The following is a 19206-nucleotide window of genomic DNA, read 5'->3' as shown; positions in this document are numbered from 1 at the left end:
TTAAATCAGCCCACTAATAAAATAAACAAAAATAAAAGAAAAAAAAAACAAAACACATTGGATTACTTATTATAATTTACAATGAAATAGGTGTGAATAAATAGTAGTTCTCCCAAGTCTCTTAGCTTTTCTTTTAATGAAAACTAATAACCGTATAATATCTTCCTTGTGAATGCTCTATCGTTGCTAAATTAAAACATCTTTTTTTTTTTTATCTACAACGTGAAACTTTTTTAAAATAAAAATATTAAAAAAGATAATATTAAAAAAAATATAATTATTTTAGTTTTTATAAATAAATAATATGATGGGGTTAAGCAGTTAATCTGTGAGTCAACCTGTAAACTATACTTTACAATACGACTCTTAACTATTCGTAAGCTTTCTATTTATTCTTTGTCAAATATTTTTTTTCCTCTTTAAAATATTTTTTATTTTAATATTAATATATTAAAAAATATTAATTTAATATATTTTTTAAATAAACAGATTTTTAAATGAACTCAAACATAATTATGAGTACAAAAACAAATTTATGTTTTGATTGCGGGCATATAACAATCATGGCAGTACCATGATCCTTTTCAATTGAGTAAATTTTAGGACTTTTTTGGCAGCCACGTACATGCTTTAGGAGTTTTTTTTATTAAATCAATACAGATAAATAAATATAATCAAACAATTAATCCATTTAATAGAAGAAACATTACTGAATCCATAAACTACATTAATCCCTTTTTCTTTTCTTAATCCATAAACATTACTGCAATTCCCACACGTCTTCTTTATGGGCAAACCACTTTTAAACCTCCTTTTTCATCACGTGTCCCACACGTTTTCATCAAAAACCTAAATTTTAGGATTTCTTTGGCAGCCACGTACATGCTTTAGTTCTTTTTTTGAAATCCTCGTCGAGACTTTTTTTTAAGCCTGGGAAGCAGTTGGATGAAGGAGTAGTTGTGGTTTAAAATATTTTTTATTTAAAAATATATTAAATTATTTTTTTATTTTTAAAAATTATTTTTAATATTAAAATAATTTAAAAATATAAAAAAATTATTTAAAACAAATCAAAAATTTTAAAAACACAACGTTTACAAACAAGATAACACGTCAAGAGGTTATATGATGGCCACTGGAGGTTTACATGGTCGTTAACTTCAGGGGTTTGCTCCCTCTTAGGTCTCAGGTTCGAACCCTGTGGACGCTCATATGATGGCCACTGGAGGTTTACATGGTCGTTAACTTCAGGGCCCGTGGGATTAGTCGAGGTGCGCGCAAGCTGGCCCGGACACCCACGATAATCAAAAAAAAAAAAAAAGAAAAAAAAAAAGATAACACGTCAAGAATCACAACAATCCAACATGTGAGTGGAAAGAAAAAAAAAACATTACATTTATTAGGTTACTTTAATGATAAATCAATATAGGATTTTCATCTTGGAGAAACTCAATAGGATGAAAATATAATATTAATCAAAATTCAAATTATAATTATTTGTCTATCGAGTTTTTTAAAAAAAGGTACAAAGGGATGAAGAGAATTGCAAATCAGTTTTGCACTGTAAATGCTTTTCAGTTCTGGTAACCAATCCAATCTCAGAGTTCTTTAAGAGAAGAATATCTCCTCCATTTTCCTACACTCACAAACTTCAATCTGCCATATTCATACTCTCTCTTGGACATTTTAAAAATGTGTAGAAGAATACTTTCACTGATGATTTATGATATAGTATTTTTTTTTATTTTTTGGATTTTCATCTTGGAGAAACTCAATAGGATGAAAATATAATATTAATCAAACATCAAATCATAATTATTTATCATTCAAGTTAAAAAAAAGATATAAAGGGACGAAGGACATCCTTTGCGTTAGGATGCTCCCACTCCAAATACTTCTAAATGAAAATATTTAGAGACATCCTTTGCGTTAAAATAATATATTTAAAAATTTTAATATATTATTTTAATATATTTCTAAATAAAAATATATTTTGCAATACAATTTTTACCACACTCTTAAACAAACCCTTAATATAATGCATAGTAACATGTGTCTTCATGTATAGTAGATTAACCAATCTTTTTAGTTTTTTTATAATAAAACCTAAAAAGCTTAAAAATAAAAATTTAAAAATCATAAGGAAAATTAAAAAATAGGATGAATTTGAATTTTTTTCCTCTGAATAAGACTAAGATGACACGAGAAAAATAGATAAAGGTATGAAATTTTATTCTAAATATATTCTTATAAAATTTTTAAAATTTCAAGTCATGTAACTTGATTATTATTTTTTTAAAGTTTCTTTTCTCTCTCTCTCTCACTTTTTCTTTGTAATTTTTATTATATATTTTTAAAAAATAAATTTTGCTAGTTAATGATATTACTAGTGAATAGATCTATTATTTTATTAGGTTACTTTAATGATTAATCAATATAGTTTTTTTTTTTTTATTATTTTTTGGATTTTCATCTTGGGGAAACTCAATAGGATGAAAAATAATATTAATCAAACTTCAAGTTATAATCATTTATTTATCGAGTTAAAAATAATAATATTAATAATGCTCTTTCTTTCTATGAGTTTATGTAGATTTTTCTTACAATCGATTATTGAATAAGAATAATATATATTATTGAATATGAGCAAATTTAAGATTACAAAAATGATTAGTATTTTTACAGAAGGATAGAAATGATAAATGATGCAACAAAGAAGGATACGTATTATTACATTTAACGGAGTAATTAACCATTCTACATATTAATTATTTCGAGAGATAAAAAAGGTCCTTTGGACATCCTTTGCATTAGGATAGAATTGATAAATGATGCAACAAAGAAGTATTCTAACAACGAAAGGATTAACAATACGAAAGGTACAATTCGATTGAGAGAGACGATGCTTACCCTCTGTTCTACATTATATTATATTATATTAGGCGCAGAGTAGTCTTCTCCTACACAAAGTGTACAAAGGGACGAAGGACATCCTTTGCATTAGGATGCTCCCACTCCACTACTGTCTCCCACCATTCTTCTGGATATACCGTGATTTCTTTAAGAGAAGGGGGAGGAGATGGCTGGCCATTTTCAAGCAACGGAAGACAAATGGGCATCCTCTTCAGCTTCTGACAATCCTCTACATCAATATCTTTAAGAGAATTGCAAATCAGTTTTGCACTGCAAATGCTTTTCAGTTCTGGTAATTCAAACAATCTCAGAGATCTTAACTTTGGGAATATTAATTCCATGATGGAATTGTAGGTGCTGCTTTCTTCATCTGTTGTTCCTATTATCTCCTCCATTTTCTCACAATCCTCAACAACAATCCTTTCCAGGTTTCCGAGGTTTGGCAGCAGCACAAGCGGGAACAGCTTCTTCATACTTTCACATCCATAACAATAAAACTCTTTAAGACCAGAAAACGTACCATTATATGATGGCAATCGTGGTGGAGCATAGCAGAACCAAGAAGATGAAACCAAGCTCTCCATGCTATTGCAACCCTGAATGCTGATGAGCTCAAGTTCAGTTGCTTTCTCTAATGACAAAACATCACATAAACTTCTTGCGTCGATGCATTCACAAACCAGTCCTTGAATGCCATTTAAGAACTTGACCTGAAAATCTCCATCTCCGTTGATACTCAAATTACCCAACCCAACTGTTTTACTTGGAAAATGATAAGTGCCAAACCAATAACCATCATCCATCATTCCTACTAAAATTGTATATTTGCTTAATGATTGGATCCCATCCCGAGATCTGAGATACTCCACGAAGTCAGAGAAACCTTCGAAATGGCATTCCAAACTTTCCAAATTTCTCAAGGATCGTACTTCCTTTCCTTTAACTGTTATCGGAGCATAATCAGAAAATTGCCCCATTAACTCTTCTAGTACAAAGACTTGCAGGTGAGAGAGTTTTGGTAATATCCCACTGGGAAACTCCTTTTCACCACATCCATTCATTCTAAGATACCTCAGGTTGGTTAGGCATTCCATTCCTTGCGGCATCTTTTTAAGCGGAGTCCAATAGAGATCCAACCTCTTCAGTGCCCTGAGCTTCTCTAATGATGGAACATGACGTAAGTTCTCACACTCGTTGAGCAATAATGCAGTGAGACTCACCAAATCAGAGACAGAGTCTGGCAAATTTTCAATACTGGTCCCAGACAGATCGAGGACCTTGAGCCCATGCAATTGCTTGAAAAATGAATCTGCAATGAATCGCAAACAATGATTTTGACATAGAAGTAGAGTTGATAGATAGGGACACATTGGTGAATGGCTGGAAGGAATTTCTTTGATCTTGTTTCGTATTAGTGAGACTCGTGTGAGATTCTCCGTCCACTCCTCTGCATCTGGCAACTCTTTTAATTGCGCACCTGCTTTGACCATGCCTTGAGAGTTGTCTAGCAGTATTTGGATGGCCATGTCCCTAATCAAGTCATGCATCTTGACACGTCTACGAGCAACATAATACATATTAGCACTTTCCAATAGACAGACATTTTCAAGTTTATTAAGCATCGTGTGGCCCTCATCAAATGCATCTCCCCTGCTCCTCTTTCTTTTAATTATTCCCTCATCGATCAAATAACCTATCAACTCCTCCCTTTCAATCTCACTATCTTCGGGAAATAATGCACAGTACAAGAGACATTGTTGTAGTGCTAAATCACCTAACCGATCATAACTAAACCTCAATAACTTGAATACCTTCTCATCCATGTCCCTAAATTCTGATTCTCTCAATTTCGTCAATGTATTCCTCCACTGATGGAGGTCATCCACTCCCCTCAAGCTTCCTGCCACTGTAATAATTCCCAATGGCAAACCATCACATTCCCTTGCAATAGCTTTCGCAATTCCTTCCACTTTTGATGAAAGTGTTATGTCATGTTCAAGATTCTCCTTGAACAAAGTCCAAGCTTCTCCCTCGGAAAGTGGCTTCACTTGGATTTTGTGATCGCAACCAATTCCATGACAAACTATTTCTGATCGAGTTGTCAAAATCAGCTTGCATCCTTTCAACTTCTTAGGAATTCCCACTCTGTCAAGAGTAAAATCGTTCCACAAATCATCTAAAATGAGAATCCATTTTTGTTTCTTGCTTAGTTTTTCTAACAATTCAGAAGCTCTATGCAGTTCATCATTTTTTCTTGAAAGATCTAGATCAAGATGTTCAGCAATAAGATTCTGCAGTCGGTTAATGCTGAAATCTTGAGATACATTCACCCACCAAACATGATCACAAATATTTGGTTGTTGTAGAAGCTCATTATAGATATCTTTCAGTATTTTGGATTTACCAACTCCTCCCATCCCATAAATGCCAATGATTGAGACATCCCCATCCATTAAGAAAGACCATATCACCTTCGTATTCTCTTCGAATGCTTGACCCACTGGCTTTGTAGAGCTAGTAGGTAATGGAACTCCTCTAGTCTTGTTGTATTTCAGACTTTCAGAAGATCTAGCTCCAGCACCAACCTGCACTGATCTTTGACTATTCTCCACATCCTCCTCCACTGGTTCTGTCCTCTGTCTAACCCGATTAATTCTCTCTTCCCCGGCACCTTGTTCCAGCACCCCCTGAACTCCCGCTTGTATCCTTCCAGCACCCCCTACCAAATTGCCAAGTACTGCATTGCTTTGTTCCAACGCTCGATCCGCTGGTTCTGTCCTCAGTCTGCTCTCGAGTGCCCCTTTGGAAACTCTACCTTCTTGTGCTCTCATTCCCGTCATGCTTACTTCGTCGTTTCCTGCTATTGCTTGTGAAATTCCACAATCATTAACATTGACCGAACTTGCTGTGATTTTCTGTCTTTTGTTAGCAGCTAGAAAGGCTACTTCTTGAACTTCTTTAGGCACCCCACGACAAATGGCAACACCATGCCCTTCTTCTCCTGACAAATGCCATTTGATCCTTGAAATGGAAGTTTTAATGGCATATGTATGTGGACAAAACTTACACTTCATTCTACCATCATCAGCCCCTTCTTCAACATAATTCCGAAATGAACCATATCCGACTTGTTGAGTATTTAAACCCCTAATTTGACTTTGCAGGGAAGTGTCAGGGCCAGGATTTGAGGCATTTGGCCTAGTAGTTTGATTTTGCAATCCTCTGAGTTTGAGGTTATCCATCTGTGACCTGTATAAAAATGAAGTGATCGTATTATAAAACCAAAAATCAATGGTGTATCTAATTATCAAAAAGGTATTAATATTGTGTTAAAACACAACAGCTAGAAGTCAAGCAGTACCTAGTAGAGTTGCCAAAGTGCCGAGGCACGAAGTTCTCTTGTTGTATATTGTCTATGTTAGGAATTACAGCAGCTTGATTAGAAAAATATTGACTCCTGAATCCAAAATCATTTGCAAACAATATGTTTAGCTTGTTGGGTTCATGTTCAAGCTATGATGTTTCTTTCCTGATTGAAAAACTAATTTTTTTTTTATAGAAAATACTAAACATGAAAAATTGGATACCGGGGAGCAGGAAAAGAAGGTCCAGGTTGAATGTGGTTGCCACAAAGTTCTGAAGTGGTTGCGTTCGATGTCATATAGCAATGTCCCGGCTGTGGTTGATGAGTATTGGAGTACTGATGCCTGAATAATATTCAAATAGTTAGACTTAGAACTGTTATTCTAACTTGGTTTATGTTCATAATTCTTTCCATTATGTGCACACAAAAAAAGAGAGAGATAGAGAGCTCAAAAAGACTTGAAAGATCCTCGTCAGTTTTTCAAGTTTATTGTTTTCATGATTAAAAGAGTGTTATTTATATTCGAGGTTAATACCATTGATTCATCGCAGGCACTTGATTGCTCATTGGTAACTGATAATTAGTCCTTTGTTGGTCCCTAAATAAGCAACATTTGTTAGTGATTTCTTCATACATATGCATAATTCTTTGCTATTAATCCACTAAGCATTTGATATCATTTTAGCTTACCTCAAAGGATTGGCACATTGAGGATCAAATAAATTAGGCAGATACCTATATTCAAACATAATGAATTCATTTAGTGTGAACAAGAAGAAGAAGTTAAATAATGATGAATATTATGTACCTTGATGGAGCTTGAGGCCAATTTGGTTCATTTTGGTTGATCCATGACGATGATGTTCCATCTAAAACTTCCATTGTTGTCTGTTTGTTTAACAATAAACATTTTGAAGATGCTCGAGATAAATTGATACACGAAAACATAAAAACTTTTTGATCCAATGGGTGATACAAACACTTGCTAATTCAATGGACATTGTAGCAAAGTGGAGTAGGCATGAGCACTCACCATGGTTTGAGGAAATGAAGGTGGAAACTGATCAGTTGTCTGTCCACCTTGATCATTGCATGATATGGAGCCTTGGTTGTCTGCCGGCCTGCTTCCATGGAATAATATATAGGATAAACTGTAGAATAACTAAATTGCAAGTAATCATCTTCTGATAAAATATGCTTAAGAATGACGTACAAGAGAAACTCAGAAATATTGAATGAATCTTCTGGTGATTGAATATCGAACTGATTCGATGTCAAGTTGACATCATCCTCATTACAAGACGGTGGGACTCCTTCCATCTGAGGTTTAAAAAAGAACAGAAAGCACAGATTAGATAAGAATATATATACACACACATGACTATTTCCCCCCTTTTCAGTAGGAGAAGGAATGGAAGCATCAACTCTAAACATTCTATTGTTGTCTAATTCAATGGACTTTGTGTTAGAGAATAATATATATTATATCTTGATATTTTATCTACTAACTTAAGTTTTAGGTTTGTGCAATTCAAGGTATCAGAGCCTTGATGATCAAGCAGTCACGAGTTTGAATCTCATCATCTCTATTTATTTTATAATTAAAATTAAGCACAAAGTAGTGAGAGTTTGTGCAAGTTTCATGTGCAAAGAGCTTTTACTTGAGAAGTGTGTTAGAGAATATTATAAATCATAACTTGAGACATTATCTAACAGTTAAAGCTTTTGGGTTCAAATGGTTATTTGACACATTGTAGCAAATTAGAATAATAGCTTGTTTGGGATTGCGGTAGTGGTGGCTTTTCAAAGTAATTTTCACTCAAAAATATATCTAAATATTTTTTTAATTTTTAAAATTTTATTTTTAACACCATCATATCAAAATGATTCAAAAACATATAAATAAATTAATTTTAAACAAAACAAATTCAAAATTTTAAAAACACATTTCGAAACACTCACTGCACTCACTATGGTTTGAGGAAATGAAGGTGGAAACTGAGTTGTTTGTTGAATACTATCGTTGATCACATTGTTATCCACCACCATGTTCTGTCCACCTTGATCATTGTATAATATGGAGCCTTGGTTGTCTGCCGGCCTGCTTCCATGGAATAATATATAGGATAAACCGTAGAATAACTAAATTGCAAGTAATCATCTTCTGATAAAATATGCTTAAGAATGACGTACAAGAGAAGCTCAGATATATTGAATGAATCTTCTGGTGATTGAATATCGAACTGATTCGATGTCAAGTTGACATCATCCTCATTACAAGACGGTGGGACTCCTTCCATCTGAGGTTTAAAAAAGAACAGAAAGCACAGATTAGATATGTGTGTGTGTGTGTGTCTATATATATATGACTTATTTATTTGTTAAAGAGATTCGGATGAAAAATAGGAAATATAAATGTTGATTTATTGTTAAAGAGATTCGGATGAAAAATAGGAAATATAAATGTTGCTGTTAATGATTTAATTCTTTGTTTTAATGCTAAATTATTTGTCACTTGTTGTAAACAAGTTTAATGAAAGGTAATTAATACTAATCAAGTTAATTTCATTGAATCATTATGTCTGTCAGAAAAATATTGGATAAAAATAATTAATGGCAGTCCCACAGGGCATGGATTACAAAATCTAGTATTGGAAAAGAAATCCCATATATAAGGAGTTAAAAACAGCAAAGAATCTTGAAAAGACAAAAACAATGAATTCAAGGTTTAGGGTTAATTTGGTATGAACACCACAAGGCATGGATTACAAAATCTGAGAAAAAGATCGATTTATTTATCATGGATTACTTTAAAGATTCAGACAAGATGAAGTACAAATAATTTACCTTGATTCAAGATGTTCTTCAAGTGCTAGCTGGTTTGCTTAAGCAGTGATCAGCCAAAAGAAAAGGAAGAGAAATCACAGATCAGAGAAGAATATATGGCTTAGAAAAATAATAAAGATGCAGTATACATAAATCTAGTTCGCACTGATCATGAGATGAGATGTGGAAGAGAATGTTACATACTATTATAATTATTTATTAGTAAGGTCGCCTCAATAATAATAATTAATTAAAGTATTGTTTGATAGGACGGAAGGAAGTTGCCAGGAAGCAACCCAAACATATTACATTATAAGATATAGAAAGTTAACGTGTGTCGACACTTTGAAGAAGCTGCCAAGAAAATGTAAACACATGAATATGAGAAAGAATAGCATATTTCTGCAATGTGTAAAGTTTTTTTTTAAAAAATATTTTTTATTTAAAAATATATTAAAATAATTTTTTAAATTTTTTTTACATTGCCACGTAAAAACAATTCAAAAATATTAATTACGAACAGTCAATTGATATAATTTTACAGACTTTTAATTAGCCTCACTCATTTGAGCCATGTCATGGTTAATGGTTATTAACAACTCTCCATTCTGTGACCTTTCCGGCCCTACCTAACAACCAGCACCCCGACAAAAATAATAATAATTTTAACTATCCAGAAACTAATCTAGTATAAAAGCTTGGGATTAAAAGATTTGTTTTTTTATGGTCTTAGGTTCGAGCCCTGTGGTTGCTCATATAATGGTTATTGGAGGCTTACATAGTCGTTAACTTCAGGGCCCGTGGGATTAATAGAGGTGCGCGCAAGTTGGCCCGAACACCCACGTTAATAATAATAATAATAATAATAATTTCACAGTTGAATCATGTTTTTTAAAAAACTTGATATTTTATTATTTTAAATTAAAATTTTAATATTATTAGATTGTTTTCACATTTTAATGTTAAAAATAAATTTTAAAAAATAATAAAAATATTATTTTATTATATTTTTAAATAAAAAAATAATTTAAAAAATAATTATTATTACACCATCAAACATTATCTTATTCTATGATAATATACCTGAACTTTTCCACACCAATGGAAATTTTTTTTTTTCCAACACCCTTCTACAGATTTATATTTTTAGCCCTCGACCTATAAAGTATGATTTGCTATCCAATCTGCACACTAGTTTTCCATTAATACAAAGATGATCGTGTTTTTTTTTGCTAAAATTGTCGGCCAATAATTTTCCATTTTTTCCGAGTTTTTTAGTGATTTTTTTATCTCAAATTCATAAATTAAAAAATTAATAAAATAAAATTTTGAATTAAATTTAAAAATCAAAATTAAAATGCAAAATGCAAAAAGTCTAGGGAACAGAATTTTGAAAAACACACCAGGCTACTTTTTTATTTCAGTATCATATTTGGTGTTCAAAGTTTCAATTATTTTTAATGAATTAAATTGAATAAAATTTTATCAAATTAAATACCAACTTAAATTAATCGTTGAAGCTTTTTTTTTACCTTGAGAACTTCATAATTAATTAAAATAAATTATCAGCTCAAATAATAATTAATTAACGTATTGCTTGATAGGAAGGAAGTTGTCAGGAAGCAACCCACCGCTCACCTACCAAACATGAGAGTGTTTGGATATTATTTGGTTTTTTTTTAATGATTATATAAAAAATATGTATTTTTAATTTTTAAAAATATAATTTATATTTTTAAAAATTATTTTTTTAATAAAAAAATTACCACATCTCCGTGCCAAACACACATATTATATTATAATTGGTTGGAAATGCAGCATGCCCACTTGGAATTATACAGCGTCCAAATTCCATGGCAAATAATTGGTTGGAATTGTTTTCTAAAAAGAACAGAAAATAGATCCAGCAAATGATTCCAAATATCTTCTAAAAAGAACAATGAAATATGTTTTTTTATTTACCGTAAGGAAAGATATTAATGGAAAATTCAACTTTTTTTTATATAAAAAGTACTTTTATCAAAGAGGTTGAATTTTTAAGTGGTTGGTGAATTGACTTCTAATGTCAAAATTATTGATGATTATATATATATATATAGACAAAGAGAGAGAGACCTAATTTATTGGACCGAGACCACCACTTTATCTTAATTAACTATGAACTTGTTTGGCTCTGCGGCTACGGCTGCATTTTATTTAAAACGCAGTTTGCAGCCGTTTGATTAAGAAAAAAATTGATATACTGTTTATTGGGCCCCACTTAATTTCTGCGTTAAAAATACAGTAAAAAAAAGTAGCGAATTCTTACCTTTTTCACTGTTCATGTTAATTGCACTGTTCAATGAACATTGCAATTAACATAAACAGTGTATAGTGTACACTGTTCACTTAAAAATAGTGAACAGTGCAATTCTCTTGCACTGTTCACTTGCCTGCGTGAACCTTTTTTTTTTTTTTTGAAGTAGTGTGTTAATTTTTTTAACATTTATTTAAAAAAAAACATTAATTTAGAGTGAATTTTATACCCGATAATATTTTATCTAATTTTATTACATGCTAAAAATATTATGAAAACTGTAGTTTTTGTCGGATGTATTTCGTACGTAATGGAATTATAAATGGTTTCATGGAATAATACAAAATATTTTATATAAAGTATGATTTATTTCATGATATAATAGCAATAGTTAAATCCATAATATTTAAATTAAAAATCATCAATATTAATATATATTTTTAAAATTATTTTATAACCTCAATTTTAAAAGCATTATTAATCAAATACATTAAACTGCTTTTTCTTCAACCTCAATTTTAACCAAACACCTATTTTTTCAAACCACCCTCAACTAAAAGTGCTTTTTATAAAACAATTTTTTTCAAACCACAACCACAACAACTACCACAATACCAAACACACTATATATGAATTCGTTATGAAGTGAGTTTCACCACACAAGTTAATTAAATTATTTTTATTTACATAAAATTTATATTTTTTTAACTAATATTAACAAATTACAGTGTAGAAATCTTAAATTGATTGATGAATGATTTTATTTTTCAAGTTATCATTTAAGATTTTAATATATTTAATAGTTCGAAAATTACATTTATTGTTGAAACTTGAAAAATTATGAAGAAATTATAGTTTCATTGGCTAAGAAATGCAGCATGCCCACTTGGAATTATACGTCATCCAAATTCCAGGGTAAATAATAATTCCAGCATTAGATTAATTAATTACACTTTATTAGTTATTTTTTTAGATACAATTTTAAAGATGAAGAGATACAATCCAAGGTGAAAATATTCTTATTATTTGTTTGGCTTCAAATTAAAAATTTTTTTGAGTATTTTTGCATTATTTTGATATACTAATATAAACTATAAATTTAAAAAAATATTATTTTAATATATTTTCAAACAAAAAACAATCATGTGTATTTGTGTTTGTATGTGAAAATATAAACTAGATTTGATTGGATCAATCAAATTTTACCAAATTAATATTGGTTTAATTACAAACCCAATCCAAATTAAATTTTACCAAATCATATTATGGGGGTAGAAAACCCACGAACGCAATCAAGCATTGGCTTCAAACAAAAAGAGTTTTTTTGTTGTCCGGAAATTATCAACCAATAACTTTCTATTTTTTTTTCGAGTTTTTCAGTGATTTTGTTTTATCTCATATTCATGAACTAAAAAGTAAATAAAATAAAATTTTAGATCAAAATTAAAAATCAAAATGCAAAATACAAAAACTTTAGGGATCAAAATTTTAAAAAACACACCTAGGCTACTTTCTGGTTTCAATATCATATTTGATCTTGGAAGTTTTAATTATTTTTAATGAATTAAATTGAACAAAATTTTGCCAAATCAAAAGGTAGCAGCGTGAAGCCTAGGAAATTCTACTACTTCTCGAGATAATAGTGACTTTGATGACAAGTGTTAGCTAGGCCATGAAATGTACATGTGCTAGTGATTCGTGTTAGTCCAAATCCGTGCCAAGACATTTCCAGTCTCTACGAGATCCTCCCACTAAATTTTAACGTGTAAAAGAGAGCCGAAAGGCTTCCCAGATTGACTGCAAGGAATCAAGAAATGTCCAATAAGTTGCTGGTTTATATTGCAGTGGAAAATTATACGTAGACTTAGCTTTTTGATGATTAAGTCTCCCCATTGTGTCTTTCACGAAGGCTTTGGATGAGATTATAGAGAGAAAATATTGAGCATTCCTTAGAAATTTCAGTGGTTATTGAATTAATGGGACCATTGAACAACTGGTGTTGATGAATAAGCCAAAAGTCCAAGAATCGAGTGGCCAAGAGAGGAATTTATGTGATTTTGTTTGTTTTTTCTTTAGCCAAAAGTCCAAGAATATTAAATGTCCAGTTCTCCCTTTTTTTTGAAAAAAAAAACAGCTTTTAAATAGAAATCATCTACGGATTTGAATACAAGGCAAAACTAAGAATGTTTTATGCATTAAAGACGTCACTAAAGAAAACAATAAGGACCCAATCGTGAATTGGTTATAAGTTGGGGGCTTGTACGAAGCTAGCCCTTATCCAAACCAATGAAGCAAGTGGTGTAATCCAATTTGCTAAAGTGGTGGGTGCCTATGTAGTGCTACACTGTTTTTTTGAATTATTATTTTTTTAATATAAAAGATATCCTAATAATAATAGCTTTTTAAAAGCAACAATAAAAATTTGAAATTTAGGTTATTGATTCGAATGGATTTAATAAATTTGATTAATATATATATATATATATATATATATATATATATATATATATATATAAACAAATGATAAAAAACAACAATGATTAATTAGAAAAAATGAACTAATATTATAAAAGATACCCTCTAATTTTTTTTAAAAGATCTTAACGATCTTATTTGATTACAAAATAAAAATTCAATGAAAAAAATTAGATGATTAAAATTCAATGACCTAGATTTATTAGAAAATCTTTTTTTTTAATGACCTAAAAAAACTAAAAGTAAATCGAACTAATCTTTGAAACTCGTGACTCGGGTTATGAGACCAAGATCGCCTCATAGAAGACAAACAAAAAAAAATTACGAAGCTAAATTTCTAATCATCTAATTTTTTTTAAAAAAAATAAATCAAATAGCAATCAAAATATTAAAGATCAAATCTAGTATAAAAACTAAATGAAAAAAAAATAATGAGGGATTAAATCAAAAAGTGAGGATCAAATTAAATAAAATAAAAAAACAAGAGACATAATTGAAAAATCAAGTAAATAAAAAAAAAACTATAAAATAACAATAAAAAAATTAAAATAAAATTGGATAGTACCATAATTAATGATTAAAAAAGAAGAAGATAGAATAATAACCCTGGTTCGTATTTGAAGCTCACAAGTCATCAAGGTTGGTGGCTCGTACCATTTAAGAGATCAAATAGACTCTGTCTAGCCAAAAATCTAATTTTGGCCCCAAGAACTCCAGGTGTTGTTCATGTCTGAAAGGGAAAAAAAAATGGCTCACAAATAAGCTAGCAACAATTATATGAGGATCGAATCTCCCCAATCACATGCTCAGCACTCAGAAAGCAAATTTACAGAGTAATAAGTCTAATAAACTTCTTGATTTAGTGCAACAGATAATTCTAAATTTATTAATTCGACTCATTAACATTTTTTATATATTTATTGACATAAATAATTCTAAATTTATCTAATTAAATATATACAAAACGTGGTTAGTATAACTAAACATACTGACTATTGGCTACCAAACTAGCTTTTGGCATTAAGTGGCTTGTCCCCAGAACCTGGTCCCAAATGCCAGCAACCGAGCATAAAAAGGTTTCAACCCCATGGTGCCTTTTCCCTTGATGTAAATATAAAATAAAATTTAAGTCAAGGAGGTCCAGTCGTGAATGCTCCAAACATTATCCATGTCTCAAGCTTATGTGATCCAAGAATTCATATTTATTATAAAATTATAATTTAATATGAGTTTTTATCTTATGATTCAAGAAGTTTATATTGTATATTCAAGAATTTTAAGTTTGTAGTCAATTTTATAATTCATAAAAATATTTGATCCCTGAATTAGTTTTCTAAATGTTTTGCATCAATATTCAAAGTTGAAGACTGGTGGAGCAAAATCCGACTCTAATCTAGAGTGTGTTAGGAAACGTCGTGCAAATCGTGTTCCCTCAAAATTAAATTTGTTTTTGCTTAAAATTAATTTTTTTATGTTTTGAAATTGTTTTGATGTGCTGATATCAAAAATAATTTTTTTTTAAAATAATAATTTGATACATTTGTAAGGGAAAAGCACTTTCAACCGCAAACCGCTTGTTTGAGATTGTGGTAGTGATTGCGGTTCAAAGTGTTTTTCGCCTAGAAATGCAGCAAAATAATATTTTTTTTATTTTTAAAAAATTATTTTTGATATCAACACATCAAAACGATCTAAAAACATAAAAATATTAACAAAAAAGAAATTCAAAGTTTAAGTAAACATGATTTACATGGCATTCCCAAACATGCCCTTATCAAAGACATCCTAATCTCGTTACTTTTTAGAGACCTCTTAATTTTCAAGAGAGCCTTAACCATCCCTTTATGCAAGTGTACGCTTTGCCAAACAATCCTTTAGGAGAATGGGTTGCCAAATTGTTTTTCAAATAATTCAAAATTCTTAAAACAACACTATATTAAATTGATCTACATTGGCATGGGTTGATCTATCCAACCCAATAATATGTCATACGATTGAAATCTGATTATGTAACAATAGGGAAAAAATGTCAGATTTTTTTTTAGTGATTTTTTTTTTATCTCATATTGATGAACTAAAAGTTAAATAAAATAAAATTTTATATCAAAACTAAAACTAAAAATCAAAATGCAAAAAAAAAAAAACTTTAGGGATCGAAATTTTAAAAAACACACCTAGGCTACTTTCTGGTTTCAATATCATATTTGATCTTGGAAGTTTCAATTATTTTTAATGAATTAAATTGAACAAAATTTTGCCAAATCAAAAGGTAGCAGCGTGAAGCCTAGGAAATTCTACTACTTCTCGAGATAATAGTGACTTTGATGACAAGTGTTAGCTAGGCCATGAAATGTACATGTGCTAGTGATTCGTGTTAGTCCAAATCCGTGCCAAGACATTTCCAGTCTCTACGAGATCCTCCCACTAAATTTTAACGTGTAAAAGACAGCCGAAAGGCTTCCCAGATTGACTGCAAGGAATCAAGAAATGTCCAATAAGTTGCTGGTTTATATTGCAGTGGAAAATTATACGTAGACTTAGCTTTTTGATGATTAAGTCTCCCCATTGTGTCTTTCACGAAGGCTTTGGATGAGATTATAGAGAGAAAATATTGAGCATTCCTTAGAAATTTCAGTGGTTATTGAATTAATGGGACCATTGAACAACTGGTGTTGATGAATAAGCCAAAAGTCCAAGAATCGAGTGGCCAAGAGAGGAATTTATGTGATTTTGTTTGTTTTTTCTTTAGCCAAAAGTCCAAGAATATTAAATGTCCAGTTCTCCCTTTTTTTTTGAAAAAAAAAACAGCTTTTAAATAGAAATCATCGACGGATTTGAATACAAGGCAAAACTCAGAATGTTTTATGCATTAAAAGAGAGGTGTGCATATATATAAGAAACTTCACAGATTAAATTGACCAAAAACTCTAATTGTTGTCATGATTAATTGCATGTAGAAACAATAATATACTTTGCTTAGAAGAAGATGCCTAGAAAATGTAAACACATGAATTTGAGAAACAATAATATACTTTGCTTTTTAAAATATTTTTTTATTTAAAATAATTAAAATAATTTTTTATTTTTAAAAATTTATTTTTAATAAAAAAACAATAATTTAAAAGGAAAATAATTCAAAGTTTTTGAAAAGCATGTGCTCTAACAATAACAGATTAAATATGTGATTAATAGCATGTGATTAAAGGTTTTCAGTCGATGCCATTACATGCAGTCAAAGACTCCATCCTTACTTTTAATAAACAAAACCTACACTCAATAATATGTCCTAGTTTTTTTAGGGGATTAATTTTTAAAAAATATAAAAATAAAATGTTAAGAGTGAAGAAAGTTTGTTGGCGAAATTATTAAACCTGGTCAGGGGAGTTAATATTAAAATCTTCTAACCTAATTTTTTATTTAATTTAAATTTTTAATTAAATTATATGAGAATTAACTGAGTTTAAATCGATCAATATCCAAATACAACTTAGAAAACTAGTAAAACATGGTTTAGCTTTTAAAAAAACTTATAGACAACAACTATTTTTAAAAAAAATATTGAAACAATGACAGATTTGATCGATCTCGGTCCCTCGCGACCTGGGTCATGGATTCTATTGGGTTTAGTAGTTTTTTATAAGTTTTTTTATTTAATTATATGATAAAAATTAGATGCTCATAAGATTGAGTATCATCCCTAAAATAAATATTTATTTAAGATTTTGATAACCTATAAAAAGCAAAAAAAAATAAATCATTTAGTCTATTTCCAAACCAATCTAATATTGAAGGATGAAATTGAAAAAAATCAATTAAAAAAATTAAAAGACCAAAAAAAAAACATATTCGATCAATAAGTAAACTTGTCAAACTTGTGAATCAGGTAATTTGAGCTAGCACATCAAACCCATAAACCAGGTTATGGACTTAACTAGGATTATAATTTTAAAAAAAAATATTTTTATTTAATAATATGATAACAAAAATAGATAATTGTAAAATTAAACACCAACCCTATATATATATATATATGCTATGCTATGCTATGCTAATTCAGCCCAAATATAAAATAGACAAAAAAAAACAAATTTTAAAAAATGATAAAAAAAAGGAAAAAAAAACAGAAAAGACAAAACAATATCGATTACTATTATAATCCATAATGAAATAAGTGTAGGTGAATAGTGATTCTCTTACACCTTTTAGTTTTTCTTTTAATTAATAAACAAAAAAATATCCCATCAAACTTGAAAACTAGTATAATTTGAATTATTTTAACAAACCTGTAAACCACGTTAATCTTATAAAAAAATAAAATAAAAATTAATAAATTAAAGCTGAATTATAACCAGCCTATAATAAAATAAACAAAAACAGATTTTAAAAAACAAAAAAAAAGAGGCAAAACACCTTGAATTACGTACTATTGTAATTTACAATGAAATAGGTGTTGATATATAGTGATTCTCCCAATAACACTTTTAATTATTATTCTCTCAATAATAATAATTAATTAAAGACGAAAACAATGAATTCAAGGTTTAGGGTTACTTTAATCAGTATGAACACCACAAGGCATGGATTACTTTAAAGATTCAGACAAGATGAAGTACAATTAATTAACCTTGAATTAATTGTACAAGAAAAGGGATTCAAGATGTTCTTCAAGTGCTAGCTGGTTTGCTTGAGCAGTGATCAGCCAAAAGAAAAGGAAGAGAAACCACAGGTCAGAAGAATATATGGCTTAGAAAAATAATAAAGTTGCAGTATACATAAATCTAGTTCGCACTGATCATGAGATGGAAAAGGAAAATAGGGAATTGTATAATGAGATGAGATGTGGAAGAGAATATTACAGTAGCAAGGTCGCCTCAATAATAATAATTAATTAACGTATTGTTTGATAGGAAGGAAGTTGTAGGAAGCAACCCACTGCTCACCTACCAAGCATGAGAGTGTCTGGAGATTACTTTAGGTTTTTTTTTTTTATGGTCATATAAAAAAAATATTTTTAATTTTTAAAAATATAATTTATATTTTTAAAAATTAATTTTTTATATAAAAAAACTACAACTTCTCCGTGCTAACCATACTTATTATATTATAAGATATAAAAAGTAACGTGTGGACCCGCCCCAATGTTGAAACTTCGAAGAAGCTGCCAAGAAAATGTAAACACATGAAATTTTCAAAAAAGAATAGTCTATTTATGCATGCTGTAAATTTTTTAAAAAATATATTAAAAAAATATTTTTATTTTTTTTATTTTTTTTATCATAATATCAAAATAATTAAAAAATATTTTAAAAAACACATTGTGACTGTAAAGATA

At 29.8% G+C, this 19206-nt stretch overlaps 3 protein-coding genes, 1 long non-coding RNA gene and 1 pseudogene across 4 annotated transcripts in view; 1 reads left to right on the top strand and 4 right to left on the bottom strand.

Moving 5' to 3' along the window:
* Positions 1–9314, bottom strand: part of LOC18109910 (probable disease resistance protein At4g27220) — a 173184-nt pseudogene extending 163870 nt beyond the window's left edge.
* Positions 1–19206, bottom strand: part of LOC18110119 (probable disease resistance protein At4g27220) — a 139592-nt gene that overhangs the window by 14873 nt on the left and 105513 nt on the right. The gene's annotated exons all lie outside the window — the stretch shown is intronic.
* Positions 1–19206, bottom strand: part of LOC18108053 (uncharacterized) — a 257452-nt gene that overhangs the window by 181061 nt on the left and 57185 nt on the right. The gene's annotated exons all lie outside the window — the stretch shown is intronic.
* LOC127904811 (uncharacterized) overlaps positions 1–19206 on the top strand; it is a 98375-nt gene that overhangs the window by 26208 nt on the left and 52961 nt on the right. The gene's annotated exons all lie outside the window — the stretch shown is intronic.
* On the bottom strand, positions 2704–4600 carry LOC127904809 (probable disease resistance protein At4g27220). The gene has a single exon (XM_052449717.1). The coding sequence runs from the start codon at positions 4533–4535 to the stop codon at positions 2961–2963; it is 1575 nt and encodes a 524-aa protein (XP_052305677.1). The 5' UTR covers positions 4536–4600; the 3' UTR covers positions 2704–2960.

Source organism: Populus trichocarpa, chromosome 19 (genome assembly GCF_000002775.5).
Source record: "Populus trichocarpa isolate Nisqually-1 chromosome 19, P.trichocarpa_v4.1, whole genome shotgun sequence".
Classification (NCBI taxonomy): Eukaryota; Viridiplantae; Streptophyta; class Magnoliopsida; order Malpighiales; family Salicaceae; genus Populus; species Populus trichocarpa.
The sequence above is the reverse complement of the archived record's forward strand: the minus strand, read 5'-3'. Positions and strand labels throughout refer to the sequence as shown.